Source organism: Pocillopora damicornis, chromosome 2, assembly GCF_964200805.1.
Source record: "Pocillopora damicornis chromosome 2, jaPocDami1.2, whole genome shotgun sequence".
NCBI lineage: Eukaryota > Metazoa > Cnidaria > Anthozoa > Scleractinia > Pocilloporidae > Pocillopora > Pocillopora damicornis.
Window position 1 is genome coordinate 11,856,818 of NC_142671.1, and position 27,767 is coordinate 11,884,584.

Here is a 27,767-nt window from a genome sequence, read left to right on the forward strand (position 1 = left end):
ATTGGTTTATTTAGAACAATAGGGTAAAATTAACAAGTTTTAACACAATGAGTTTACGCGTCTATTCATATGCGCTGGAGTTATAGAATTAGTAGTAGTAGTAGTCTACAATGTATTTATATAAATCTCTGTTCTAGAAGTCTCAAAGGTAATTATATAAATCTCTGTTATCGACAAATAAACCTTATAGAAGAACTTAAGGAAAAGGTTGCACATACGCGACTTTATTGCTCTAAGTTCAGCAACATACAGCGCTGGTGACGCGTGGCGTGGCGTGCATTTATGTGGGCCCACTGTGTTTTAAGTTGCGCGTACAAGAGAAGGAAACTAAGTCCGAACAAAATAACGGAAGGAAACTAAGTTCGAACGGGGAAATCAAGTCAGCTCAGTCAAGTAAACAACACACAGAAGCAAGAAGAAGTAATGGTAAATTTTTATTGAGAGTAAACTAATACATTGGCGAAGTGACCAGTAGGACGTTGGCCAAGCGACTCATCGCGTTGGCCAAGCGACCAAAGACGTTGGCGAACGTGACGTTGGCGAAATCACTCGTTGGCGAAATCACCAGATACCATGTCGACCACTTTATATGGTTTTGTAATTGGTTTTAATGTTGTATTCACATAAAAAGGTCCAGTATTGCTACTTTGGAGTTTTTCGTTAGGTATGGGTTGTTCTTTTACTGCCACTCTGGGCGATGCCACCAAGTGAGGTTTGTTATTTCTGGTGTTCAAATTTCCAAAGGAATTTTTAGCAGCCATAGCTTCACCACTGTTTTCATGTAAATCTGATGTGCTACAACTGTCCCAAGTGCTGCTTCCCCAAGAGCTACTTGAGGTTCCACTAGACTCAATAATACAATAACCATCGTTTGTTGTGGGAGTGACAGTAACTGGAATATCTGCCAAGCCTACTTCTTGTTCTACAAGAACTGACTCATTGCCCAAGGCATTGTTAAAAGAATCACCCCTGTTCGACTTTCGAGTGTTTTCATAACCCGAATCTTGACTGCCGGACACTGCACTTTCGCTGCTTGAGCTTGAGGCTCTATTTACGTAATTTGGCTCTGTGATAGTAGAAAATTTACAAATAATCTTGTTAGGATTATCACGATTATTATTCAATTTGTCCGACTCACCAGTGTCTCGATCAGTAATTTGCTTAGGGTTGCTTAGGGTTAGGTGTATTTGGTGTATTTGGTGTATTTGGTTAGACTACTGAAAAGCCACGTTAATTTTTGGAATTGCTTGACATATCTTAACAAACATCTGATATTCGTAGGAAGTTTGAAAGAACCTTTAAGTGTTAACAACCGAGCGATATTAAAGTATGCCCAAAGAAGAGAAGAAGAGAACTGTCCTCCAAAAACCCAAATCAATATTTGGAATCGCTTGACATTTCTAAACCAACATCTGATATTTTCAAGAACTTTTGGAAGAACCTTAACGGCGGAAATTCTGTGACAAATTTCTGACAGCCAGGCATTTAGTCACATCGTTTTGAAATAAAGCTATTGTGTGTTTTGATATAAAAAAATGTTAAATGCCACCGATCATTTGTGATAAGTAGAAAACGTCAATCGTTATATATCGTTAGTGCTAGATTTAGCGAAAGAAAAACGTCCACTGTAATTTTCGAATGGTTCATTGTTAGGTGCTCACTTGTCAGTTGAAGACTGGCTTACTTTCAACCCGTGTTCGTCAGGTTTATCGCCTCGCAACTTAGCAGCCCGAATGGCTATGACTTGTAGCGACTTCGTCCTTGATGGCCGCCAATCGCTCCCTATTTTTTAAGTGTCTTTTTAAGTCGGATGTCTTTTCTCTGAATTAAAACCGGTCCTAAATGTTGTCAATGGTCAAAATTAGCTGAATCGTATGCATTCCCGGACAGGCTAAGACGATTTTAACGGCTCCCTCTAGGGATGATGATCGAATTAAAAATTCTTTGAATTCATAATCTATCGATAACGTGGTTCGGCCGAGTGACGATAAAACGTCATTGATACTCATATTATTAAAGAAAACACCTTGTTAGTTCTTTTTATCCACCGCAAACTTTGTTTTAGCCGGCGGTATACGGTAAACTAAAGCATATAAACACAAATTTGCAAATTTTAGTTTTTTCTTTTCTATTTCAAATTTCATAATAAGACCGATAACATTTCTGCGGGTGAAACAAGACGAAAATGTTGAAACTGTTCAAAATGTGGATGCGTTTAGCAGCTGAACATTCGGCCACCGTCATATTTATTTTAGCTGGCAGAGGCAAAGTAAGAACTTTGGCATGTAAAATATTTTTAAAAACCTATAACGTTGTCCTCTAAGTTAACCTTGACCCTTGTAAATAGCCCGAAACAAATTTAATAAGGAGTAAACTTCTCGAAGTTTCTAAATAGGTTACAACTGAAACGTAATACCAGAGAAAGTGTATAAAATTCTTTTAACGATTCGGTAACGATATTTAAATAACCCCTTTATTGACATTTCCCTGAAACTAAACCGGTCTCTAAACTCGAATAGAGTGAATTGGAAAATCAAGTTAAATACTTAGGCGAAACGTGACTTCTCAACCAGCACTTCTGAAAAACTACCCTTGGAAGCATTTTCTTGTTGTAGCCGACCAAATAACAATAATTTACCTGTATCAACTCGTCCAAACTCTCCTGCAAGCTGTTCCCCAATGTGGTGTTTCGGCTGACTTAGTGGCTCATCTTTCTGTGGCAGCTCGGAGTTTTTATAGCGTGTGTCGCGGAATCAAGAGGACTGTATACTTCTTTGTTTTCTAAACGCGTTTATTTTCTTCCATCACTCCTGACAATCTGAACATACTAACACTCTAACGATCTAATACAAATCTACCCTTACAATTCAGTGCTTCTTCGTTTTACAGTTCTAGTTGCGAAATAAAGTAATTTTCCCACAATCACGAGTTCAGTAAATTCCCAATCCCAAAGTACTGTAATATACCCTATTTTAGTTGCAATTTCACAATAACACGTTTCTTTCCCTTATTTAGTTCACTGTACGCATGCAAATCAGTGTTGAACTTTGTTTACAACGTTGTGAAATATCATGTCACGAAATCTTCCTATTCGCGTTACGATCATTCTAGTATTTCGTTACATTGTGTGACAATTCATAACATTAATCATTAATTATAAAGAAATCGTTCTCGACAGCGTGCTCCTGCCAGCTGCTTCCTTTTTTGGCTGTCTGAATCAGCCGCCCTCTTAAATTTGACCAAATATGGTCTGGTGCCCTAATCCCTTTTTCAAGCTCTTTTTGACAGCTTTTACTTAGGTAGTATAATGATTGATAAAAGGTATCCGGAGTTATTCTCGTTTTGCTTGCTCTCTCTGTCTAAAAAGAAAACGCGAGAAGACCTGGGAAAGAGGGACAAGATAGAAAGGGGGAAAAAAGGTTGAAAAAGAGGATGGGAAGATAAGCGAATAGAGGAGGTTATTTTTTCGTGTGCTAACATTATCTCACGTCAGAAGGCCCCTCAACAACACTGAATGCTGAACGACGGTGTGCTAAATGGAGTTGGTTGGTTGCTAACTTAGGTCTTTTTTCCACATCATTGCTTTTGGAGTTTTATGTAAGTATTAGTCGGGGTAGTAGTCGACAGTAATCAATGGTGCTGACAAAATCATCAGATGCTTCACCGTAATTAGAAGTTATTTTATGTTTTTTTGTTTGATACGAAAAACGGCACTGACAGGTTTTCTTGTATCGTGCTTTGCGCTCTGTCATGGTGAATCTCTGGCGAAGCTTGAGTCTTTTCTGTAATCTCTCAGGATGGCGAGACAGAGAAGGCATCTTACCAGTCAATTTAAGTTGAGACACGAGATTAGATGCAACTGTCGCTAACGCCAGCTCTCGGGAAATGAGGTATGCTCACGAGTGATAAGAGAAGGACCATTACGAAAGTGATACAGATGGGGAGTGGGGAGATTTTTTAATTACCTAAGAATGACGATATTTGCGAAAATGCTAAAAGACAAGAATTACGGCTCAAGACTAATTACTTTAATAACAGTTGCTAGAAAATCCACAAACACCATTTTTAATTGCAGCTTAGTTGCTTATGGTTCACTTGTACTCTGTCCCTAATTACAAAGATTAGCAAGAGATCAATTTTAATTGATTCTACTCGTAGCTACTTGACAATATTTATATCTTGCTAAAAAATTCTATTATTTAAACATTTACAATTTCTAACACTAGAAATTTAATTTTCAGTTATCTGATAGCATCTTATTCTCTAATGCCCTGTGTATCACTAACATCGCTAACTCTTGGATATCCTTAGGTTCTGGACTGTTTCTTTCCCATCAGCAAAAGAATAATTTAACCGCGTCTATCAAGTATGGTCATGAAAAGAGGCGACTTTGAAAACACCGCGAAGGATTCATCATTTAGTCAACCTATGGGCAGAGTTAAAAATTTAAAAAAATTGCAATAAATTTTCTCTTGGAACTAAAGAAAAATCGATGATTTACAATAACGCAAATGCAAGTAGTAAGTCTTTTTTGATCAAGAATTGATCGTATTTTTCGATCAAGAATGGATCGTCTTTTTCGTTCAAGAATTGACAGTAAAATTAATAGTAAAAAACTGAACGTTCTGAATCTGATCCATAGAAGAGAGAGAAATTTGACGCTAGTTGAACAATTGAAATTCGTTCCTTACAGTCGTTTGCTGTATGGAAAGAGATCTGCCAACAAATGGAAAAGCATAGGGTATTCAATATTAATAATATAGAAAGAAGGACTTATTATTCAATACTGAGAATGTAGGTGGATATAGGCTGCTTTTTCATGTTTCAAAACCTTGTCAAGAAAAACGCGCTTCGCGCTCCTTCAGGGTTTTCCTGAAGGAGTAGAAGGATGATTGAGAGCTTGGTTAGTATATTTACTGTTCAGAAGGAGTGTAAGGTTTGACCATAAACAGGGGATTACATGATTCCCCGAGTTCACATTCCCTTTTTCAGCGGTCAGCACCTGTCGTTCCGATAAAAGGGTGCCGAGAGAGAAAGCTTTGGAGACGCAATTTCTATTCCTAATCTTAACGAATCGCGTTTGTTGGTCCCCAGAAAAAATCCACTGGTTCTGCATTTTAGTTGACAACAGGGGTTGCACGGTCAGGGATGCGGGGCGGGGAGGGGGAGAAGGTATGATAGGTGGGGTGTGCAATGAATCGACCATCTAAAAAGATGGCCTCTTGATTTAGGGAAATTAAAGAGATATTTATACATTAATTAAAGCGTACCTTTCGACGACGTCTGGTAGTTCTGAATTAAAACCCCACACATATTCCACCGATGAAAACACCGGCGAAGGCGGCAATTATAGCGTAAGATAAAGTAAAGAAACTTATTTGGGAAGAGGTTGAAGATTTTTCCTTTCCTGTTTCTTGGTTCATTTTGGAATCTGAAAGGGAAGTGACAACACGATATTCAAACTGTGTTTAAAATATTTCATAAGATTAATGAAACCGATAGACTAGCTTGTACTTTCTGACAACTTCGTGTAAAGATCATCCAGTTTCCGTTTCTTCGGTGGTCTCACTATGAGTATGAACAACTACCATACATAGTTCTCAATTACTGAGAAGGCAAGTTACATGTGCACGCGAGGGCCGACACCCGTAAGTTCTCGCCCGCGCTCGTTGTCATTAAATCACTCGCGCTCAGTGCCTCAACATCCTCCTATGCAGGGTAGCGCGTCACCAACTTATTAGGACCCCTGAAGCAGAATAAATTTTACCTTTGGGTTGGACTAAACAGAGAGAAGGAGTTAGAAGTGAAACATTTCTTTGCCATGTTTATTGGCCAGAGTCAATTGAATAAAGCTAAGATTTGACCACAATGTAAGGGAGTCTTACCTAACTCTTTTATTTACAAGAAAGCCGCTGACGATGTCCTCTCACCATCACTGTTTCTTGCAATGCACTGATATTTGCCATTATCTTCTATCTTCACTTCCGTTATTATCAGCTGCAGCTGACTGTGATTATTTTTGTTCTCTGGAACAACCCTGGCTCTCACATTGGATGTTACCGCATATGAGTCGTTGTTCTTCATCCATGAGATGGCTGGTGTTGGAAGACCGATGACAGTACAGTTAAAAGTTACATTGGAGCCAGTGAAAGCGCTTTGGTTCTTTGGGTTTTCAACCACCTCAGGAAATAGAAGATGGAGTGCCTCTGTTGTGTCAGGTGGACTTAAGTTTTCTGCAAAATAACCAGTCAAGAGTACCATGGCAAGTAAGTGGAAACTTTGGGGTGACGGAGCTAACTTTCTGAACTTTACATACAATTGAGAATATTTCCACATTTCTTTAACATTTGGTTACTGCTGATTAAAAGCAAAAAACTGCGACTTTTACAACCATTTTCAGTTGAATTGCTAATAAAAAGCAAGTAATATGAATTTTAATTCTGGTGTTACAAAACAATGTATCAGCAGACTGTGGAACCACCAGAACTTCCGGAACCCGTGGTACCATTAATTTTTTTGTACAAAAATTATGATGAAATAGAATAGAAACTAAAAACTCTTCAGTGCTCTTCGAGAATTCGTTTTCAGGTATAAAGAAAATAACTATAAATGATAAATATGTTTCTCTTAAACTACTTTGACGTCCAACCACGGGGTGCCAAGTTCACACAATGATCACGGTGAATATACAAATATATTCATGCAGTAAATTTGCTCCAAATGCCCCGATCACCCCGAAATTCTACCAGCATTACAGGCGATGATGTTACTTTATGCTCATGTTCCTCATTCCTGGGTCATGTACAATGAAGTACAGCTTAACGGTTTGCTGAGAGCATGTGTTTATGAATGTTTATTGGCCAGAGTCAACTGAATAAGCTAAATTTTCCAACAATGTAAGGGAGTCTTACCTAATTCTTTTATGTACAAGAAAGCCGCTGACGATGTCCTCTCACCAGCACTGTTGCTTGCAACGCACTGATATTTGCCACTATCTTCTATCTTCACTTTCGTTATTATCAGCTGACTGTGATTATTTTTGTTCTCTGGAACAACTCTGGCTCTCACATTGGATGTTACCGCATATGAGTCGTTGTTCTTCATCCATGAGATGGCTGGTGTTGGAAGACCCATGGTAGTACAGTTAAAAGTTACATTGGAGCCAATGAAAGCGCTTTGGTTCTTTGGGTTTTCAACCACCTCAGGAAATAGAAGGTGGGGTGCCTTTGCTGCCTCAGGTGGACTTAAGTTTTCTGCAAAATAACCAATCAAGAGTACTATGGCAAGCAAGTGAAAACCTTGGGGTGGGGGGGTGGGGGAAGGGAAGGGGAAGTGATAATCAAGCCAAAACAAACGGAATTTGCAAAAATATCCCGTTTTTCAGCTACACTATTGCTGATTTCCGTACCCACTTTTGCTATTTTATTAAAACAGCCTTTGACGGAGATAGCGAAGAGAAGTAACTACGATAATAAATATTTACCGTGCCCAAATTTATTTGTGTTGGGAATAATCTGATTGTTACCTTTACGAAGAATTTCAACGGATTTTCTCGTGCAGTATCCATCATAGTCATTTTCTGCTTCACAAGTGTAGTTCCCGAAGTTTTCTATGGTCAGATTCTTGAGAATTAATGGACATTTCAGATTCTTCACTAATTTCTTTTTGAGGCATTTGTCTCCAATTTGTTTTCCATGGGTATCATACCACTGGATATACTTGATCCATCTCCTGGGAAGAGACGCGTCGTCGTGCTTGGGCCACGCTTCACAGGTCAGATTAATGGCTGCTGCGATGGGTTGCGTGCGGTTTGGCGGACTTGAGAAGATTTTAACTTCAGGTATAGCTGTAAAAGCCAGAAATTTTTAAAAAGCTGGCTTATCATTAGCTAGTTCCCTATTGATTGAAGTGTCAACAATTGTAAAAATAAAACTGTCACTGATGATTATATTCATAGACGAAAAAGACCTGGGTAATAGTTATACTTACCAGATTTGGTGTTACATTTTGCAGCATCGCCTGTGACTGATGAGAAGTGCAGTAAAGAATTGGCAACAAGAACTTGTAGCAGGATAACTTTTGTTGTGTCTCCTCTCCAGAATATGTTAACCATCACGATAAGCTGCCGAATAGTTTTGTCTCTGGTTCAAAAGAAAGGAAAAAAGGAAAGAACTCCTTGTAACTCCAGTTTTCATACTGGGTGTCTTCTTAATGTACTTCCCTGCACGACTTTTATTTTAGAAGATTACATTTATGTGGGAGCAGAGCTGGAAAAAGTCGCACGAGTTTGTAAGTCCCTGCAAGATTATTTAACTTCGTTATATTTAGACCGAGATTTTATGTATATATGCAATTTTCAGAGCTTTAATCATAACCTCGATTTCTGCCGCTCTCTCATGTCGACTCTTCGCTGGCGGAGGAGCGCGGGCTCATATTCCCGAACAGCGGCTGATAATCGAGCCCATTCATAACGGCTCCCTGTAGGATTCGAATAAAAAATTATTTGAACTCATAATCTATCGATAACGTGGTTCGGCCAAATGAAGATAAAATGTCAAATGAAGGTAAATGCCGCTCATATTATTAAGGAAAAACACCATGTTAGTTCTTTCTATCCACCGCAGACTATGTTTAGGCTGGCACAATACGGTAAACCAAAGCATACAAACACAAACTAATCGATCAAAGTTTCTTCTTTTCTTTTAAATTTCATAAGAAGGCCGATAGCATTTCTGCGGGTGAAACAGGACGAAAATGTTGAAACTATTCAAAACGTGGATGCGTTTAGCTGCTGAACATTCGGCCACCGCCATATTTGTTTTACTTTTTGATCCCAATTAATCGTTGGATCTTCCGAGTAAAGAGAGCGCGTGAATCTTCGCAGCGCAAGGATCTTCTCATCTCTCAGTAAGAAACATTATAGCCGGCAGAGGCAAAGTACGAACTCTAGCATGTAAAATAATTTTGAAAACTTTTGACGTTGTCCCCTAAGTTTTCCTTCACCCCAGTAAATAGCCCGAAACAAAGTTAATAAGAAGTAAACTTCTCGAAGTTTCTAAATAGGTTACAACTGAAACGTAATACCTGAGAAAATATATAAAATGCTTTTAACGATTTGGTGACGATATTTAAATAACCCCTTCGTTGACTTTTCTTTTATAAGTCGAGTCGACAAGAAAAAGCCATTTAATTGGCAGATGGCGAGTTAGCAGTTGGTTGACAGCCAACTTCAGCTAGGAGTGACTGAAATTTCATCTCGTCCGTTAAATTAAAAACGTGGCATCCAAAGTCTTCCTACGTAACATTTTTCCGAAATGAATGTTTTAAACCGGATTAGGTGGAAGGCTGAGAAGAAAAACCTACCATATCCTTGAAAGTCAGATCTAGGGCGAGGGAGAAGTCCGACTGATGAAAATGAAAATGAGCCAGAGAGTAGTTCGAGTAAGTTCTTTAAAGAGCGCACAAACGGCCATCTGATCTTGAAGTTATTTTTTTAATTGCAAAAAGTGCTGAATTTAGATAAGCACTTCCAACACACATCACCAAAGACTTTTATTGGCAAAAACACATTTCTCTAAGGAAAAAAGAATAACGGCCGTAACTTCTAATTCAGTCTTAGCTTTTTATACGCACAAGTCTGAAATGCTGTCATATAGAACAAGAAATGATTATAAAACGAAAACAACACACAACTCTTCCGCGCAAAAAGAAAAAAAAACAGAAAAAGAAAGAGAAAACAGCATCGTTCTCAAGGTGAGTTCGATTTTTGTGTTGGATCCAACAAGAGAAAATACAGATGTTTTGTGTAACTGCGCGTTCATGCAATCAACTGTTCGTAAGTCGATTTTCAAGCGCCGAATTTTAGCACATAATTGTTGGGACACCACAGATGTCGAGTAACATAACGCATACGAAGATTTTAACGAATTTCTCGTCGCCTTATTAAGTATGCCCAGGGTTTTGAAGAGGATTGAAAAACATTCTAGGTGACGCGAAACAATTTCAAAACTCAGGTTACTGTTGACTCAACAAATTTGCATATAAAGCTGTCAAACGCTGGTGCAGTGAAAGATCGGCTCTTTTCATCTAACCTTTAGAATCAGAATAATGCGAAGCCGTTTTGTCATCTCGTTATGACAAAAAGTTCTGATATATTATGCCAATCAATCGATTTCCATCAAATTAATACTTTCAGCTGTGAAAAAAAGAAGGAATATAACTTAGAAAGACGAGAAACTTGAGGACAAGAGAGTTGCTCTTATAAACATTTTTTTCTTTATATTTCATAAACTTACAAAATTTAGGGCCGCCAGGAAATTTAATCGTGGAAAAAAGATGTGAACAGGCTTGCTGATTTTCCCTCCTTCGTTTTTGAATCGATTCCTGATTAACTTTCCAAAGAAACCGGCGGGGAAAATAACTTTTAAAAAGTCTGCTTTTCCGATGAGAAGCTCTCTAACACAGTCCTTTAATTTCAGCAATTTGACCGAACAATGGACAAGCGCTATACACTGATGATGATGATTTGACTTATTTCATGTCCTGGCATTTCAAATGTCCAAGGCAAAAACGGGAAATAAAGAGTACTCATTTTTCTCGTAGCAAAGAATGAAATTATGATGCAATTCATAAATAAGAATTTGCGTATCTAAACCACTCTACAAGGCATATCATGCTATAAAGCCGACTTGGGGAACGGATTTTCAAGATTATTAAAAATTAAACGAGCGCCTATAGAAACGGTCCGCGAGTGTTCTTGTTATGCATTGTTTTTATGAAAGCCGGACCGGAGAGCAAGGCAAAATTTTTCTTTCTTAAAAAAATGATTTTTTCCTATGGTGGCTATACCAGTTCTAATCAGAATCGTTGCAGCTTTATTTAGGTCAGGACAAGAATGCCACAGGTGAAGATTGTTTCTCACACCGCTTAAGGTTCCAAACTGTAAAATGTTTCTAATAAAAGACCATAGCTTAACATCTTGATGCGAAACAAAAATACTTAAACTATGCTCACCTCCGCGTGTGGGTGTCCCAATGTTGTCGACTGCAGTATCTCAAGCGGATGTCATAAAAAAACAGGAACAAAATAATTAAAAACGAAATGTTTAACAATTCAAATGCCACTGACGCACTTCATCAAACAAACATTAGGAAAAGGGACGTTTTTAGGGAAATTTCAGTGACAAGTGACAAGTGCCTCGTCGGGAGGGTACAGAACCCTCTGTAATTAATTGAAACTTTTAAATTAAAATACTTGCTCTCGAGGGAAACAGTTAGCTTCGTTTTTCCGTGAGTCTCGATGTTTTCTTTGACCAAGTAAAGGAAAACTGAGTCTTACGGGTGGGGTGAGATAAATGTCTGGCATAATCTAGGGCATAATGACATAATTTTACAGTCAGAGCACCGAGCGTCATACCGGTGTAATGACTAAATTTTTGAAAATTACCTTGATGTTACAGTTCAGCAATACCGAATACTGTCGGCTGTACCTTAAGAATATGATTTAATAAAATGCTGTGTTCTGAAGATCATAATTTTCGGGACAATACCACGTTTTAAGGAGTCTTACTCAAATGCATAATGCACAATTGATCTAACCCTATTCTCAGGAAAACAAAACTGTTTCCTAAGGGACAACAGGACCATGCAGACATTAAGAAGTGCACTTTGTTATACTTCAGCGGACGAACATAAGCGAAATATGAGCATTTGCATCGGTACAACTTTATTTAATATAAACACTGCAGATGTACCACTGAAGTTCGGAGTCCATCTGCTCTAGCAGTTTTCGATTTTGCCTTCGATAAAGTAAAAAAGGGCTATTTTTTTAACTTCAGATTGTTCCACTGCGGTTTTCAGAGCTAGTTGCGGAGCTAACGACAAATTACCTGCAATTGCCGGGACGTTCCGAAAGGAGAGCTTCACCGTGAAGCTACTTGAAAAAAAAAATTTTTCCGGAATAATAATTTTTTAGAACGATCTGGATAGGAAAATTTCCTCGGCCTGTCAGGTGTCCATCACGTTCATAACGCAATTTTTTTTTATCTTAATCGAAGCATTTAAATTGCCTTTAAAATGAAAAATATTTGCTGGTTATACTGAAGGCTTTTTCAAAATAAATAAGCATGGCTTTTATATTTTGAAATGTGGTCTATCATTTCATAGGTAATTGATTTTTTTTAGCACGTGTCGGTATTATGCAAACGAGGAAAGTGGCGCGGTTATACATTGTGCATCTAAAATAATAAATTACAAAGCTGTAATATTTTAAGAAATATAAAGTGCTCTTCTCCAGATTTGGCATCATAAGTGTGCGACAGAGAAGACACATGATGATGCCCTTTACATTGTTTTGAGCGTAACACTTTTCCTGTAATAGTTGTTTCAATTTCGACCGAAATGTCCGAAAATATTATTCTTATTTCAAACAGAACTGCTCTGCTTCTTTCCTTGAACTTCCTTTGACCCTTGAGAGTGACTGGCGTCTAATTTCTCTTTACAAGATCAGCCCTGAATCAAACTTAAAGGTCACAGGAATAAAGGAAATGATCACCAAATGAAGAAGCTCTAAATTGTTCAAAGAAAAGTCAGTACCCAGAGGCCACGGGGTAAGGCACAATACCAGCTCCTACAAAGACGTAAGGGTTATGGTGGCCTGCACAACCAGCATCACTTTTTGCACTTTTCAGGTGAAAGGAGCCGGGCTAGAGCTGATCGCGAGGAGAAAGACGTGCGCGAGGGGAGGAGCGTGTCTCCCTCCATGCGCTTGCCTCGTTTTGACATCTGCTCGCCGGAAAAACGCAAAAAACCGTTCGTGCTGCAGGTTAGAGTGATGGGTTTTGTGCACTGTTTGAGATCACTAAACGACAAATCATCGTCATATCAATCAATTTATTAAATGATTATTAGTCACAAGGGCGACTCCCGCAGTTAATTAAAATCTCCAAAACTAGCCTATGAGAAGGTATCCATTGGTTGCAGTCAACTTGCTCCACGAAGTTTAAATCGTCGCTTAGATATTTACCTATAAAATTATATAAGGGTCCAGATTCTTGTTGGTGGCGATAGACACGCTGGTGACTTTCATTTCTAATCTAACCCCTTGAAAACAACTTTTCGCTCTTCGAAAAATTACGATTAAAAGGGGCAATACTTTCAATGCGGTATTTTCGTGTGCCGCAATGAAAAGTGTAATCATTGGCTGCTAAACTTTTACTCACCTCAATGAAATTCCACGGCTCTTTGCAGTTTCCTCGCTTAAATGCCAAACAAAACAATGGACCGATTTTACATTTCGCTCTGCGGAAATTAGAAAAGTTGAATCTGGGCAACTTCCTTTTGACCGGGATCTGGTATCGGCCGAAAATTACGCAATATACTGTTGCACTTAAACTTTATCCTGGATGTCTTCAAACGCTTTCCTTCACCCTCCCCCTCTCCCCCCCTCTCCTCTCTCTCCCCCTCTTCCCCCCCCTCCTTACACTCCCATTATCCCTTATGACTTTCTCCATAGGAGGTGGAAAGGGGAGAAACTTTGAATGACTCTTCCGTGTTTATTTCTCTGTTTTTCACCGGAACACCACACAGGATGGTATAAAACAGGTGTTGTTGAGAGACATGACAAGAATTATTAGTAATTTGCTGTGAGCTATCTCGAGCTCCTCGTTACTTTGATCTATTTATCGTAATATCTTTACAATTCATTCGTAGTTCATGGAAATAATAACTACTCACTAAGCTAATTTGATAATTCAATTAATTGTATGACGAATTAACCTTTTTTCAGTTAACACATTTCCAATGAAATTAGAATAAAAAAACGCATTCTGAGCTGGGAGGCTAAATTGACCTTGTGACTTCCTAGCAATTAAAAAACATACAAGTTTTGGTGCGTACTCTTTTTATTAGTGCAGGATATAGAAAGCGGAAATTTATTCAAAACTTTTTAACACAACGTTAACAATGAGAGTAACAACATCAACAGTGCATTCCTATGTTTACAACTCATGGCTGTTGCATGACTTTCACACCCGACACCGTACCGGTACGGTCTACTTTAAATGGCTTCTCTAATAGGATAGGGATAATTGTTTTATGATAAATGAATAACAAAGGTACAAAATTTCTCTCAGAAACAGAGAGACAAAAATATTAAACTATCACGCGAGGGAGACGACCTTTGAAAGGATATATGTTTATAATTCAACTACATTTCACAATAAAACCTTCCTAAAAGGGCTTTTCTACCAACTTGTTACTTGTTACTTGTTACTTTTCTTTGCCTTGGCCATAGTTATCTTTGTCACAGGACAAAGACACCAAGATAAATGCAGCGAGGATCATTTCCACACTGATCAGGAAAACGGATAGACTTATTTCAATCCGATTCGCAGCGCCTAAAACAAAAAGCACTAAAATATTGATTGCCACGCGATAAAAAACACAGCCCTTGTTGAACGTTGTGCTCACTGCTTGACCATTGGAGATATACAATACTGCATGCGCCGCATTCAGGCTGAAGTAAAAACTCAGGAAAAGCCCTGAATAACCTAAGAACGGATCCAAGCTGAGTGCGTGACTTAAACGAGTTACGTCTTTCAAGTAAAGACCTGCTGGAAACTGCACAATTCCTAACAAGAGAACCGCGATACAAGAACAAGGACCGACGGGAAATCGTAATAGAAGATCAAATATCTCCTTGAAAAACAAACCCAAGGTTGCACCCTCTTCAGTGGAAATCCAAACCAAAAAAACACCAACAGCCAAGGAATTGTCGAGGGCTGCAATAAACGCAATGCAACGCACTGGAGCTGTTCCCTTCAAGTACAGGATTGTTAAGGACATGTTGACAAGGATCAGTCTTGTGAGCACAGTTATGTTAATATGGCCATGGCCTGGGAATTTATGCTCAGATTTTGAGGCTATCACTAGCAAATATCCCTCGACAACGAAAGCAAGCCCTCCAAGCTGAATGTAGCCTGCGCTCCGGCCAAGGAGCTCGACTTTGTACAAAAATCCCCACAAGGATGGTATAAAAAGCATAGATGTGCCCACAACGACGTATAGTAAAGATGACCACTGGGTAAAGCGTTCTGTTTTGGTCAGCGGCTTAGACCTTTCAACAGATAGCATTGATTTGAGCCAGGCAGTCAACATTGTTAGGCAGGTGGTTCCTAAAAGAAAGGAAAACATGAATTTTAACATTGCTTCCTTTCTCAAGTTTGTATCATCTTCTTTAACTCTGAGTGCTAAAACGTGGGATCACATGGTTTTCAGGGAAACAGGAAGACAAGTCGTGACTTACAGAGTATAAAAAGTAAAGAGGCGGCCGTAGAATACTACAGGGCCTTAGGAGGATCAGGTACAACTAAAAACCTTCGACTCCCCTCCCCCCCACCCCCCCGTCCAGGCGATAAGTAATGACAAAAATAATAAATGGAAATACGTAATCATTCTCCTTCAAGATGGGCCGCGTAACAAGTGATCATAAAATTAATATGTACAATAATAAAAGGAAACACAAAAGAAGTATAGATATTATTCCAACGAACGAGACAATAATAACGGAAATTCTTATTGACTTAAAAAGCTCTCGAAGTTTTTTTTTTTTTTTTAAATTAAAAAACAACACGTTATCATCAATGGATCAATACGACGTGGGTGTACTTGGTTCATTTGCAAATTTGGAACGAAGTAGAATTACTACAGAGCACGTACGCTAATTACTCTCGAGGCCTAGTTCAGTGATCGATCTCTCAGCTTTTCCGACACGAACAACTCAAGGATATAAAACTTTGAAAACTAGCAGAAATAACATAAACGCAGGCCAATAATGTACCTTTTAGAAACAAAAGATTTTGAATAAATTTAAACATGATTTTGACTTCATGCTTCAGTGAAAAGTCATTGTGCTTCTTCGTTAAAGGAAAATGTAGGACTGTTTTACATCAAATCGCGCTCATTTAAAATGAACACCTCCTCCAAAAGTTATACAACATTGTGAACCTGTATGAGTTCTGCTGAAAACTTTTAAGTTCTATAAAACAAGCACAGCGATAATGAAAAGGCAAACACAGAGCTAGACACGTACGACTAATTTTCACCGACAAAGACGTATAAGATATCCACAACCCCGGTAAGCAGTTGTAAAATTCTTCTCACCTCTTCCAGTCTCTACAAGTATTATACAGACAGATCTCTTGCTCTTACTGGTACCCTTTGCACAACAGTACGACTGATTGCACTGTAGATTCCGCGTGGAAAATGTTTCAAAGATATTTTTGCTGTAGTATCTGGTAAAATATTTACGCTGTGATTGAAATAGCTAATGACGTTTAGGAAACCAAAAGGTGACCGCCACAACAAAAAGACTCTTGGGAGAAAAAGAGTGAATAGTGCCTCGATTTCAAATCGAGGACTATTTCAAACTTCGAATGCGTGTTCATCCATACGGCTTTCTTAATATTAGCTTTATTTCTTGACAGATGCTAGTGCATCCGAAGCAACAGCTGTTTTACCTTAAAATTTCACTTTTAAATAAAAAATGTTACGGAAGAGAAATGTGATAAACATTTTTCAAATTTTGGAGTTAGGAGTTATGCTTAATTTTTATGCTTTCGAAAAATATTTACCCTCTTGGCACGCATGAACCGGTTCTTTTTCTTGTATCACCCCTTCTGTCTTAAGACTAAGTGCACCTATTCCCTCACCTCACAACATTTTACCAAAAAAAAAACTGCAATAGTTAAGCAGACTGAAATAAATAACTTTCCTATTCCTTTAATCAGAATGACGTCAAATAAGTTAAAACCAACTATCCCGTAATTGATCGGGGAGCAAGTCTCGTTCTCGGGAAATCATCGTGAAGTAACAACTAAATTCCAATTCTTTTAGTCCAATTTAAAAGCAGCAAAAAGTTCACTTCACACGATGTTGTCTGCGTAAAAGCACGTGACCGAGAAAAAAACCTATCTATTTCTGAGGGCTTGTCTAATTGCTTGTCAAGGGATTGTTCTTAGGGCTTGTCTGTACCATTTGACACTGTGGGATTATCAATTTTTTTGTCCTGTACGAGTCCCTTCGAGTGCTCTTTGAAGATCATCTCGGTGCCCAATGAGTTTCATCAAGATCGTCCAAAAACGTCACTTGCTCCCAAACTCTTCTTTCAACGTGACAATTTTCCAAATTTCCAATATTCTTGAAATAAAATACATTTCTTTAAATTCGAGGAAGCAATGAAATTTCAAAGACATTTTAAAAATATACAAAAAATAACGTTGAGCTTTCTACACTACGCTGGGAAATATCTCCTCGTTAAATAAAAGTTAATAATAATTATGCACGTTTCCTTGCTAGGGAAAAATTGAAAAAAAAAATTTTTAATTCTATGAAGGCGTCACCTATGACAACCAAATATAAATATATTTTTTTGGAATATACATATACATATCATTATTCTGGAAAGAAATTTAAAAATAACTTGAAATGCCTGAGAAAACGAAGGCATCCAAAGATAACTCTCTAAAACTTGCTACCCTACAACATACCCACGGGGATTTCAACCTACTAGTAACGACCAATTTTAAATATCACCTCCTTAGAATATCTATGAAATTCAACTAAACTTACTTTAGGAGAACCTGGTTTCTCTGTTACTCTTTGAGTAGCATATGCTGTGTGAAATCATCTAATAAAGTCAATTAAGCATTACTACCCAGGTAGTGGGTAATCAGGGTAACCAGTCACCTCACCGCTAGGAAGACTCGCAACCGAAGTGTAATCGATATCGTTAAGGCGTGTTACCTCGCACGGCTCTGCGGTATTTCCCGTGGAATTCTTATGGCAATGCTCCCGAGGCTCGAGATCGAACGTAAGAGTCGCCTAAAGCTTTGAATTCATGCCAAATTAGCTAGCGACCTCGGTCGCAATTTTAGTGGTGGTGAGGTTGCCTTGATGGCGGGCTCGCTGGCGGCGAGATGTCTGTAAACCGCAACGAGGTATGTTACAAGCGACGCGCATGGTTTTCCCAACACACGCGAGTTTCTTGCGACAATCGAACGGTTTATGTGGAAGAAAACCCGCTCACTCACACGTATTAATTTCTTTTGTTAGGTCAATTGTAGACATTTAACCTCGAGCTGTTCTTGGATCTTTCTAAACCTGATTTACTTAACCACGATACTTAACAGTTTTTATCATTTGCCACAATTTGGTCTTAAATGGAGCACAAAACGAACAAGACGAGGTTTACTGACAAACATACGCCTAAAGCGTAGTACACACCTACATTTTAAACTATATCTGACTACACTTTGCTTATTTCATACCAATATGTAAGCAAACGAACCTAACGTAATTCCTGATTGGCCCGGCGCAAGTAAACCAACATACAGCTGTCAGTTTCCAACGACAACATGCTCGCGTGATTTACATTTGCACAAGTTTATAAGTTAATGAAAAGATACATTCCTTCGAACCTGGTTCAGGACATCCTCACTGGTCGAGATCAAGTTGCTGATAAATATGTGATATTGTCTCCACAGAAGCATCCACAAGAAACTGACACTTCATGTAAGTCTCCAAGAAATCGTCCGAGCTGCAACTCTTCTGGATTTGGTTACGCGCAATCATCGCAACTGTATGTGCTCGCTCCGTTTCTAGCCAATCGCCAATGGTGCTGTCTATGCTCTCATCGTCAAGTTCTTTCGGCCCCCATAGCAATACCTGAAGCATTTCAATGGCTTCCACAGCAGACAAACGTTCCTGGGGGTGACGTTGTAACAACTGACGAGCAATCGTGCCCAGTCCCCTTGAATATCGCGAATTGAAGGGAACTGGAGGAAGATCAGTTTGGTCATAACTCTGCTTGACAAGGCTCGGGTTAACAGCAAAAGGATTGTGCCTGTGAAGGAACTCGTAAATTAAGCAACCAGCCGCAAAAGTGTCGCAGTCTTCATAATTCAACTGCTCTGAGTCTTTTGACGCATTCGCTATTTCTGGCGGAAGATGTTCAGGGTTGCCACTAAAATGGCTCGACGTGCTCTGGCTTAAAATAAAGGGACTGGGTTGAGTGCCTCTAGGCTGCTTGAGCGCACACTGGAAATTGGTAATTACCACGAGCTCGCCTTCCAGAATGTAAATATTCTCGGCTTTCAAGTCGCGATGAACAACGGCCTCTTGGTGTAAATGACTCAGCGCACTCAAAAGCTGAAGAACTAGCAGACAAATTTTCTTCTCATAAGTTTCTGGATCACTTTTGTGTTCGTCAATGGTGCGTTTGAGGAAGTCAGCGACAGTTTCACAAGGTATCTGATCTGTGATGCTCACCAACGTCTCGTACGAATCACAGTCGGGTTGCCCAATTGCATCACCAGGCACGTGATCAATAAAATGCGTCAGCACACGAGATATGTTCACGTGATACGGCAGAGCCTCGCATACACGTATATCCTGCTGGTTAGGTGAAGGTTCCGAAGAGCGAGTTCTGGAATGCAGCGGGTATTCCACCTGATTAAACGAGGATGCAATAAAATAAAAATAAATAACAATAGCAATAAATACAAAAACATTAAAAATGCTCTTAATTACTACAACCACCCGGCAGAATGGAATGAGGGTATAAACCAAAGATTCTCAAAAATCCATGAACAAATTTGAAATACGTGCATGCAGACCCAATGTTTTACAACACTGACCTTAGCAAGTAACTTCTTGTTTCCTTCCCAAAACATGGCACATTTCACGGGTAGAATAACAGCTCCATGACATTGCACGCTCAGAGCATCACCACAGAGCTCGTAGTCTGACCACCTCGTATCAGACAAGTTTAGCTCTGGGTCAGGCAGTAGTTCCCCTCTCCAAGACTGAATCATTTCCTCCAGCGTTTGCAACTGCAGTTTCAAAATCTTATTGTAGCGCTTCTCTAGGACATTCGCGGTCATCGATTGACTTCGGATACGTAAAGCTGAGGGTTTCTGTCGGTCTAAAGTTTGTGTTCTTAGACTTTGGGATCGTTCTCGCATGGGCTGTTCCGCTGGCTTTGTGTTTGGCGGCCTAGAGGGAAGTCTGGGGCGAGATCTGGAATCGCCCCTGTCCCCAGACCCGTTGATGAGGGTTGGGGAAACGACCCGTACGGGACGCTTCGGGAGATCTGGTTTGCCAACCGCAAAAGTGTTTGAGCCATCGGAATTTTCACTTGGGAAATGAACCTGCCGGGATCTAGGAATGGCTGGTAGTGGTCCAAGTAATTCTTGCTCCACTCTTGATAGAGCTTCAGCGAGGATTTCAGCATCAGTCAAATTGGCCAACGCTGTCTCTACTTTGATTGTAAGCTCATCTTCATTGGGTTGCAGATAGGTTGGTTCTTCCTCTTGCTGGTTGGTACCTTGACCTGGCGTCGGCTCGTTGTGCTGCAATGGTTTGACAACTTTGGCCACGCGAGGAGGCTTTTTTGGACGCTCCAGGGTGTCTCCTCCCTTTGACAAAGGAAAGTTCTGGTAGCCAATCCCTGGCTTGGTCTGCATAATGGGAGAACTTTTCTTGCCGTATCTTTCCTCAATGGCTGGTGATTCCACAGTGGAGGGAGGAGTGGTAGATGAAGCATGTTCAGCTGTAGCAGGTGGGAGTACCGATTCAGCGGAAGGGGCAATAGCTTCTGCAGGCTGAACCTGATCTGGCTCTGACGCCCTGGTCTTCTCGGTTTGTAGAGGCTTCACTTCGGAAAAGGTCCGACGCCGCACTGCCTCTTTCTGCTCCAAAAAGCCTGGCACCTCATCATTCACTGCAATAGGAGCACTAATCTCTATGGTCTTACTGTGTCTGTGTTTCCTTTTGCCCCCCAGTTTTTTCATGCTGGCAAAAGCCCTTCTGATCGTCGATTTCGGAGACGACATTTTTGCAGGGATCGTATCCGTGTCGGCACCATGTGGTTCAGTGAAGCTGGATGATCTGCTTGGCTTAGACTTTGACTGAGATTTTGATTGAGATGGACTGGGGCTTGGTGATGAGACTGACTGAGTTTTTTGTGGAGATGGACTGGGAGTTGGAGATGACACTTGCTGAGATTTTGTTTGAGAAGGACTAGGACTAGCTGACTTCACAGGCGTCACAGGTTGGGACAAAGGTGACTTTGGCGGTGGAGGACTGGAAGCTACCAAAAACAACAAATATTGTAAATCACAACCAACTAATAATAAGCATAAAAAAGATGTGAGTTCAAGGATGTTCATACTGTAATATATAAATTAGTTCTGCCTCGTCAAACTCTGTACAAATTAGACGTTGGCCCCAATAGAGAACTGGTCAATTAGAAGGGAGAATTTTCCTACAGCCAAGAGAATATTTGACTGGGCAAATTTCTCCAATTTGTTATCAAGAGGGGCACTTTCACGGAGTCGAAGGGCATAGAATCTTTATATTGTACTTCTATGACTTCTTCCTATAAACCTCTAACCAGGCATTACCACTGGATCCCACAGGGAACTCCCAGAATCCTTGCCTGGCACACCTTCCCCTGTGCTAAATTATATCATTTCAACATCCTGCATCCTTCAACGTTGAGTGCATTATGAGCTTGGTGGTTACCAAGAAGCTTAAAATACACATTCCTTCCCATGTAGGCAATCATAAGATGCACAATGAAGTAGCTACTGCTACAAGAGAAAGCAGCAATAAGGCAATAAATTCACCTTTTTGTGCTTCAGTGAAATGTATTCAAAGGAATATAACACCCTGGGCAGTGACCCTGGGCAATGAGTAACGGAACTTATATCAAAAGTGCAATAGTAGTTATATGCAGAGAAATTAAATTTGCATCAAAATGTCACCTTGAGAAGTGAATCCTGCTGACTGTTTCAAAGGGGTTGGGTATTTGTTAATAATAACTACTTGGTGTCATGGTAATACTCTATCTCATTATTCAACAGTATGTTTATGCAACAAGCTTACCACAAGGGGGAGGTGGTGGGGCACTTCTTTTGGGTTTTACAGGCCCATCCTGTAGCCCCCCTACTGCCACACCTTGCTTGCTGACAGGACTTACAGGACTAACAGGACTCAAAGGTGCACTTTTAGGTGGATTCTCTGGGCTCCTATGCTCCCCAATGTCCTTCACAGGGGGTGGGGAAGAGGCAGGACTTGTCAGAGCCTGATTTGGTTTTGTAAATGATGGCCTCCTTTCAAGAGGGGGTGGGTCTGGAGGTGGGTTGGTGGGTAGGGGTGATATTGAAACTAAAACAAAAATAAAATAAAATCAACAAATGTTAATGTAAATGTAAGAAAAGCTTAATCTATAAACTATAAAGAAAAAAAACATGGTGAAAACAAAATCAAATATGAATAACACAAGATAGCAAACATAACAAAATGAATTTAACCAATAATATTACATTAATTTGCTTTTTCAGTTCATGTCATGCAGTGTGTTAAGCTCTTGGTACCCCTGGATTTAATCTTTTATGTTATTCAAACATGGTTATAACACAATTTTTACTTTAAAATTGTCTTTGTTTCTTTACTGTATTTTGTGGAACATTACTCCTTCACTTAAAATGAAATGATGGAATGAAATAATATTTCTAACTTAATATTCAACACTCAGAAAGTGATTAACCCTTAACACCCTAGCATAAGTGTGAATATTCTTCATACTGTTCTTCATACATTTCCTATGGTGCTGACAAGGAGAATTTGTTTAACAGTCAAGAGCCTCTTTAGTTGTTGATCATTTCCTATATTCTCATGAACTTAATGTTTGATTCAGGAGTAGTATTGTGGGGAGAATTAAATACTAGTCACTCTTAGGGGTTAAAGGGTTAACAAATATAAAAATTTGTTCAACACCAAGAGAAAAGTATAGAGACGAGTATGAACAATATGAATACTGATGTCAGGGTTAATTTAGTTGTGGGAATTGGTTCCCTTCTTCCCTCCAGATACCTTCCTGCCCAAGAATAACTTTTTTTTTATTGTTTCATCATAGCAAATTAACTTTGACTTACTGATAAATAAAACCTACTGCAGTTCGCTACTTGTGGTAAATTATAATTTTGTCAAAGAATTGTAATTCCTCAAAGACAATATTTATGCAACAAGTGTGAAATAATTCTGGCCACAAAAATTACAATCAATGTAAATGTAAATCATTGTACCGTGGTTATTAGGATAATGGATGAAAAAACTTCTCAAAGTAAAGAAATAAAGTAAGAGCAAAATCATGAACTGATTCAGATTTTCCCTGGTAAGTGGTTTGAACAAAGAAAGCATGATCAAACATTTCAAAGAGAAAGCCATGCTGTATAAATAATTTAACACTTAAAAATATTGTACATATGTCTGGTGAAGTCCTGAATATTTCATCAGGAATTGAAACTTAAGCCAGAAGGTTTTCCTGGGTGTACAAATTCATTAAAAATGCTTCTGTTTATCCCAAGGAATGCAAAAAGCTTTGTCAAATACTGCACAAGCTGGCAATGATGGTGAATATATGTGGTTAGATATTAAGAATATATTTCTAAATGATCTTTCTTATGCTTAGACCATAAACTAACAAGTTAGTAGTCGCGTTCATTCTCCAGATGTGTAAATATTTGACAGCATCTTGGTCACCCAATTAATTTGTCTAGGAACTTGATAAAAGCATAATTTGTGATAAGGACTTCTAACAAAGATTCCATTGTTATCACACCCATCAACCTTATCTACCTCTTTCATCAAGTCTATTAGACATAGCATATGTCGCTTCAGGAAACTTTACAACAAAACAAATACCCAAAAGCAGAGATATCTGGATGAAAAGGGTGACAAGTATATTGGATAACCTACAAAATTAATATCCATACTGTGTGAGATAACAATGTGACAAGACCTGATTCAGCTGATAACAGATTTATTACAGCATCAAAGGTTTCCCCTGCAGGGAATTTGAACTAAAAGGAATAGATAGAATTAAAAATAATGATTTACTGCATCTAACAAGAACTGTAACTTATCTCTGAGGCTAGAAATCCTCTAAATCAAGAAAAACATATTACTTTGAATCATTGGCTCAACTAATTCATCTCACTGATTAAAACAGCTTGCTGAAAAATAGCTATGACTCATTTTTGACCTGTCAATGCTAAACAGGTTTTATTCTGCGTTGTTTACACAGTCTCAAGATGCATGAACATGTGGTGTTTTAGCTGTAGCAGAAGAATAGTTTAAAAATAAATGAGTATAGTTCTGAAAATTTTAAAGCAAAATAGGTTTTACTCTGTGCTGTTTATGCAGTCTCAAGCACATGGACATGTGTTACAACAATTACAATAGAGCTGAAAAATATGTTTAAATTTCTAAAAAAGTTTGAAATTATACATCATTTGAGACACTTTAACACTATGGATCTCTCTTTTGTTTAAAACACTCAACAAATGTTGGTAAATATGCACAGTTAAAAATGAAGCATTTAAACTCTGCAAGGATATGTTTTTTATGTAAAGGAAATAAAACAATTCAAATTTGTTTTTCATTTTAGTATACAAACATAGGGCATAAGGGTTGCACGTGGAATAATAAATGACTCTGCAAGATGTTTGATATGAATCACTGAAGTTTTGGTTTCACAACAAACTTGAGATAAGAAAAATATCATGAAAAACTTTTGTCGTGAACTAGCCAATTATAGCCTTGAATTTTTAACTTTTTCATAACTGCTGTCTCAGTTGAATAGGATGTCAGCTCTAAACTAAAATATCACATGTTTTTCCTCAAAAACTAGAGGGAATTTGGATGAATTGTATGAAAGAACAGATAGTTGAATAGTTAAATATTTATATGTGTTAAATCAGGTCTAAGTAATTTGATTTGTACTTTCTTTTGTTTCAGTTATTTACAATACCTTGATTTTTTTACAGAAAATACAAACCAAACCAGGATGAATTAATTTTAACCTGATATTCATTGTAAACCTCATCACATAACTACATTCTCTGTCAGCATTGTTTGACCATCATCATGTATGTCATTGGTGTATTATAACTTTTTAGTCAAGCAGTGCTCTCCCTTATTTTAGGCACAAAAGGTAAATGAAATATTGAAAGAGCAACCCTTTTACCTGTGGAATTTTCAAGAATTTCGAGCAAGTTTAGGCAGTAATATGGGGTACTAAAAGCAGTATATTTTACTGATTACAGCTTTAAAAGTAGAACACTGTCCAGAATGTGTTGAGTTTAATCCAATCAATATGAATGACCCTATACAAACCAAATCAATGAGACAGCTACCATGTTTTCCAAATCAGGTGTCCTCCTGTTTTGCAAAACCACAACATAAAATCACAAAACTTACCAACTGGTGGGGTCACTGTAACCACTCTTTGCTCTTTGGTGTCCACCTTGACAACTGTGTCGTTCAGAATTCTTGATGTACGAGGGGCAGGTTTGGGTAAGGTGCCAAATTGAGATGGTATTCTAGAACGTGGTCTTGGTGCTGGGGCCCTTCGCACAGCTAAGCTCTTGTCCATTACACTGCCAGAAGCTTTGCTGAAGGATGAGTTTAGAGAAGCACTCACCTTGGAAATAGCCTTTTCATCCTTTTCATTTTTCAAATTTTGTTCTGGGGCAGCTGCAGTCCCATCACTGGGTTCCAAGTAAATATGATTCAATTCCTCAGCTCTATCTTTCTTCAGATCCTTTTCTTTTGGGGGCAGGGGTGGTGCATTACTTGGGCTCTCTGTTGTTGGAACAGCAACACCAGCACTTATGTCAACCACTTTATATGGTTTTGTAATTGGTTTTAATGTTGTATTCACATAAAAAGGTCCAGTATTGCTACTTTGGAGTTTTTCGTTAGATATGGGTTGTTCTTTTACTGCCACTCTGGGCGATGCCACCAAGTGAGGTTTGTTATTTCTGGTGTTCAAATTTCCAAAGGAATTTTTAGCAGCCATAGCTTCACCACTGTTTTCATGTAAATCTGATGTGCTACAACTGTCCCAAGTGCTGCTTCCCCAAGAGCTACTTGAGGTTCCACTAGACTCAATAATACAGTAACCATCGTTTGTTGTGGGAGTGACAGTAACTGGAATATCTGCCAAGCCTACTTCTTGTTCTACAAGAACTGACTCATTGCCCGAGGCATTGTTAAAAGAATCACCCCTGTTCGACTTTCGAGTGTTTTCATAACCCGAATCTTGACTGCCGGACACTGCACTTTCGCTGCTTGAGCTTGAGGCTCTATTTACGTAATTTGGCTCTGTGATAGTAGAAAATTTACAAATAATCTTGTTAGGATTATCACGATTATTATTCAATTTGTCCGACTCACCAGTGTCTCGATCAGTAATTTTAGATTCGTTGATCTTGTTTGTGATCATGCACAACGGATTACGAAATTCTAAAACAGTAGACGACAATTCTTCGTCGATTTGAGAGTCACATGCAACTTTCATTCGATTTTCGCTGATCGCCATTTTTTTCGAGTCACTATCGCTTTCACAGTTTGGTTTCAAAACATCTGTCTCACGAACTTCTTCACGTAGCGGATCAGATTCGACACCAAACAACACTATATTGCTCTTCATCGGTACATATTCGTCGCTTGAATCGTCGTCTTCGATCGCATTTGTAGATACCGGAGCGGCTTCTTCAATTTCGGTTGAAACGTTATCTGATGAAGGCAGAATGTCACTTTTGTTCACGTCCAAAAACTCCGCATCGTTCTTTGGCTCCCCAAACTCAACTACATCTACTTCATTACAAATTGTCTCGCTGTCTGTTTCGTTGTTAGATCTGTTTTCCAGCTTCGCTTTTTCAACGTTATCCAATATTGACAATCCACTCTCGATGGGAATTTCTGAGGAGGTTGCGTTACATGGTTGAGTAAGGGAATTCCCAAGAGAGTTCTCAAACGACGTGGGACCGTTTAACACATCTGCTGATTCTTGCGGGTTTTCGTCGCGACTTGCGGCGCTATAACTAAATTCCACAGCTCGAGAAGCCGGTCGTGGTTTTGGTCTTGGTGCTGGCCTAGGTTTAAGGGCAGTCGATGTTTTGAAATCCTGTGCCTCTTTCCTTGAATCAGTCACAGTGCTACTGCGATCGTTGGTTACTTCAATGGCGTGAGTTGTGCAAGGTGTAATGGATTTATTAATATCGTTCTCACCATTCCCTTTATCAGTTCCCTCCTTTCCTTGTTCCTGTTCAAATAAATTATCTGTCTTTTCAACACTACATGCTTTAAAATTTTGAGTTTTTGGGCTTTGTGGAGGAATCACAACTCGTTTTGGTCTGCAGTTTGCGGAACCACTACCGGTAAAATTGGCGTCTTCGTGTTTGTTGACAGCGTTTTGATGTTTGTCGCGAGACTGAAAGCAGTTCGCGCACTTCCCCTTTCTCCAGAGTTGTTCTACAAAATTATCACAGTTAGACATTTCTAGGTAGCTTTCTCGTAGGGTTCCCACATCGTCGGGTGCATTTTTACCGAATACAACACGGTTTAAATATCAGAAGGACGACATTTAAATATACGAAACACCCACTAAGACTTTCTTGACAGCAGGAGACACAAAGAACCTTCACATGTCAGTAACCAAGAAGACTGGGTTCCAAGGAAGGAGGGTCTACTTCCGGTGAAATAATCAAGGGAAATCACTTATTCGATAAAGAATGATAATTACATCAAATGTTAAGGATATTGGTGAGGATGCTGAATTTTCCGCATTCGAAGCTATTATCTGTCGGTTTGTTATTTTCAAACAAAACCTTCCGACAGAGATGAATTCAATATCAAATT

At 39.0% G+C, this 27,767-nt stretch overlaps 4 protein-coding genes across 6 annotated transcripts in view; all 4 read right to left on the minus strand.

The window, feature by feature from the left end:
* LOC149049911 (uncharacterized) overlaps positions 1–6,261 on the minus strand; it is a 19,485-nt gene extending 13,224 nt beyond the window's left edge. Inside the window, exons 1-2 of the mRNA XM_089197412.1 lie at positions 5,903–6,261; positions 576–1,170 (exon numbers count right to left, since the gene is read on the minus strand). Of these exons, the coding sequence (XP_089053538.1) occupies positions 576–1,170; positions 5,903–6,261 (954 nt within the window). The remainder of the gene's footprint in view (positions 1–575; positions 1,171–5,902) is intronic.
* The window catches only part of LOC113668284 (fibroblast growth factor receptor 4), a 43,348-nt gene extending 35,149 nt beyond the window's left edge, over positions 1–8,199 (minus strand). The window contains exons 1-3 of one of the 2 annotated variants that reach the window (XM_089195547.1): positions 7,990–8,199; positions 7,526–7,846; positions 6,912–7,253 (exon numbers count right to left, since the gene is read on the minus strand). In XM_089195547.1, coding sequence (XP_089051673.1) covers positions 6,912–7,253; positions 7,526–7,846; positions 7,990–8,113 — 787 coding nt within the window. In that variant the 5' untranslated portion in view covers positions 8,114–8,199. The remainder of the gene's footprint in view (positions 1–6,911; positions 7,254–7,525; positions 7,847–7,989) is intronic. The other variant, XM_089195548.1, reaches the window with a different exon arrangement.
* Positions 8,200–13,882: 5,683 nt separating this feature from the next.
* Positions 13,883–16,434, minus strand: LOC113668263 (uncharacterized). Its single transcript, XM_089195573.1, has 2 exons — positions 16,161–16,434; positions 13,883–15,172 (listed from the first exon to the last, which is right to left on the minus strand). The coding sequence occupies exon 2, from the start codon at positions 15,153–15,155 to the stop codon at positions 14,268–14,270; it is 888 nt and encodes a 295-aa protein (XP_089051699.1). The 5' UTR covers positions 15,156–15,172; positions 16,161–16,434; the 3' UTR covers positions 13,883–14,267.
* A 328-nt stretch (positions 16,435–16,762) lies between these two features.
* On the minus strand, positions 16,763–27,542 carry LOC113668280 (uncharacterized). Of its 2 annotated transcripts, XM_089195533.1 has the most exons (4): positions 25,323–27,542; positions 21,945–22,226; positions 19,694–21,147; positions 16,763–19,505 (listed from the first exon to the last, which is right to left on the minus strand). In XM_089195533.1, the coding sequence occupies exons 1-4, from the start codon at positions 27,403–27,405 to the stop codon at positions 18,492–18,494; spliced, it is 4,833 nt and encodes a 1,610-aa protein (XP_089051659.1). In that variant the 5' UTR covers positions 27,406–27,542; the 3' UTR covers positions 16,763–18,491. The 2 variants fall into 2 exon arrangements, with proteins under 2 accessions (XP_089051659.1, XP_089051660.1); XM_089195534.1 differs by lacking the exon at positions 21,945–22,226 and having other exon boundaries at positions 25,323–27,535.
* Positions 27,543–27,767: the final 225 nt, after the last annotated feature.

Excerpts from the sequence above, each read along its gene's own strand:
- LOC113668263 (XM_089195573.1), bottom strand. The coding sequence starts at position 15,155 with ATGTTGACTGCCTGGCTCAAATCAATGCTATCTGTTGAAAGGTCTAAG.
- LOC113668280 (XM_089195533.1), bottom strand. The coding sequence starts at position 27,405 with ATGTCTAACTGTGATAATTTTGTAGAACAACTCTGGAGAAAGGGGAAG. Across the intron at positions 22,227-25,322 it reads TACAGTGACCCCACCAGTTG|TTTCAATATCACCCCTACCC; the intron begins GTAAGTTTTGTG and ends TTTTTGTTTTAG. Across the intron at positions 19,506-19,693 it reads ACAAGAAGTTACTTGCTAAG|GTGGAATACCCGCTGCATTC; the intron begins GTCAGTGTTGTA and ends TCGTTTAATCAG.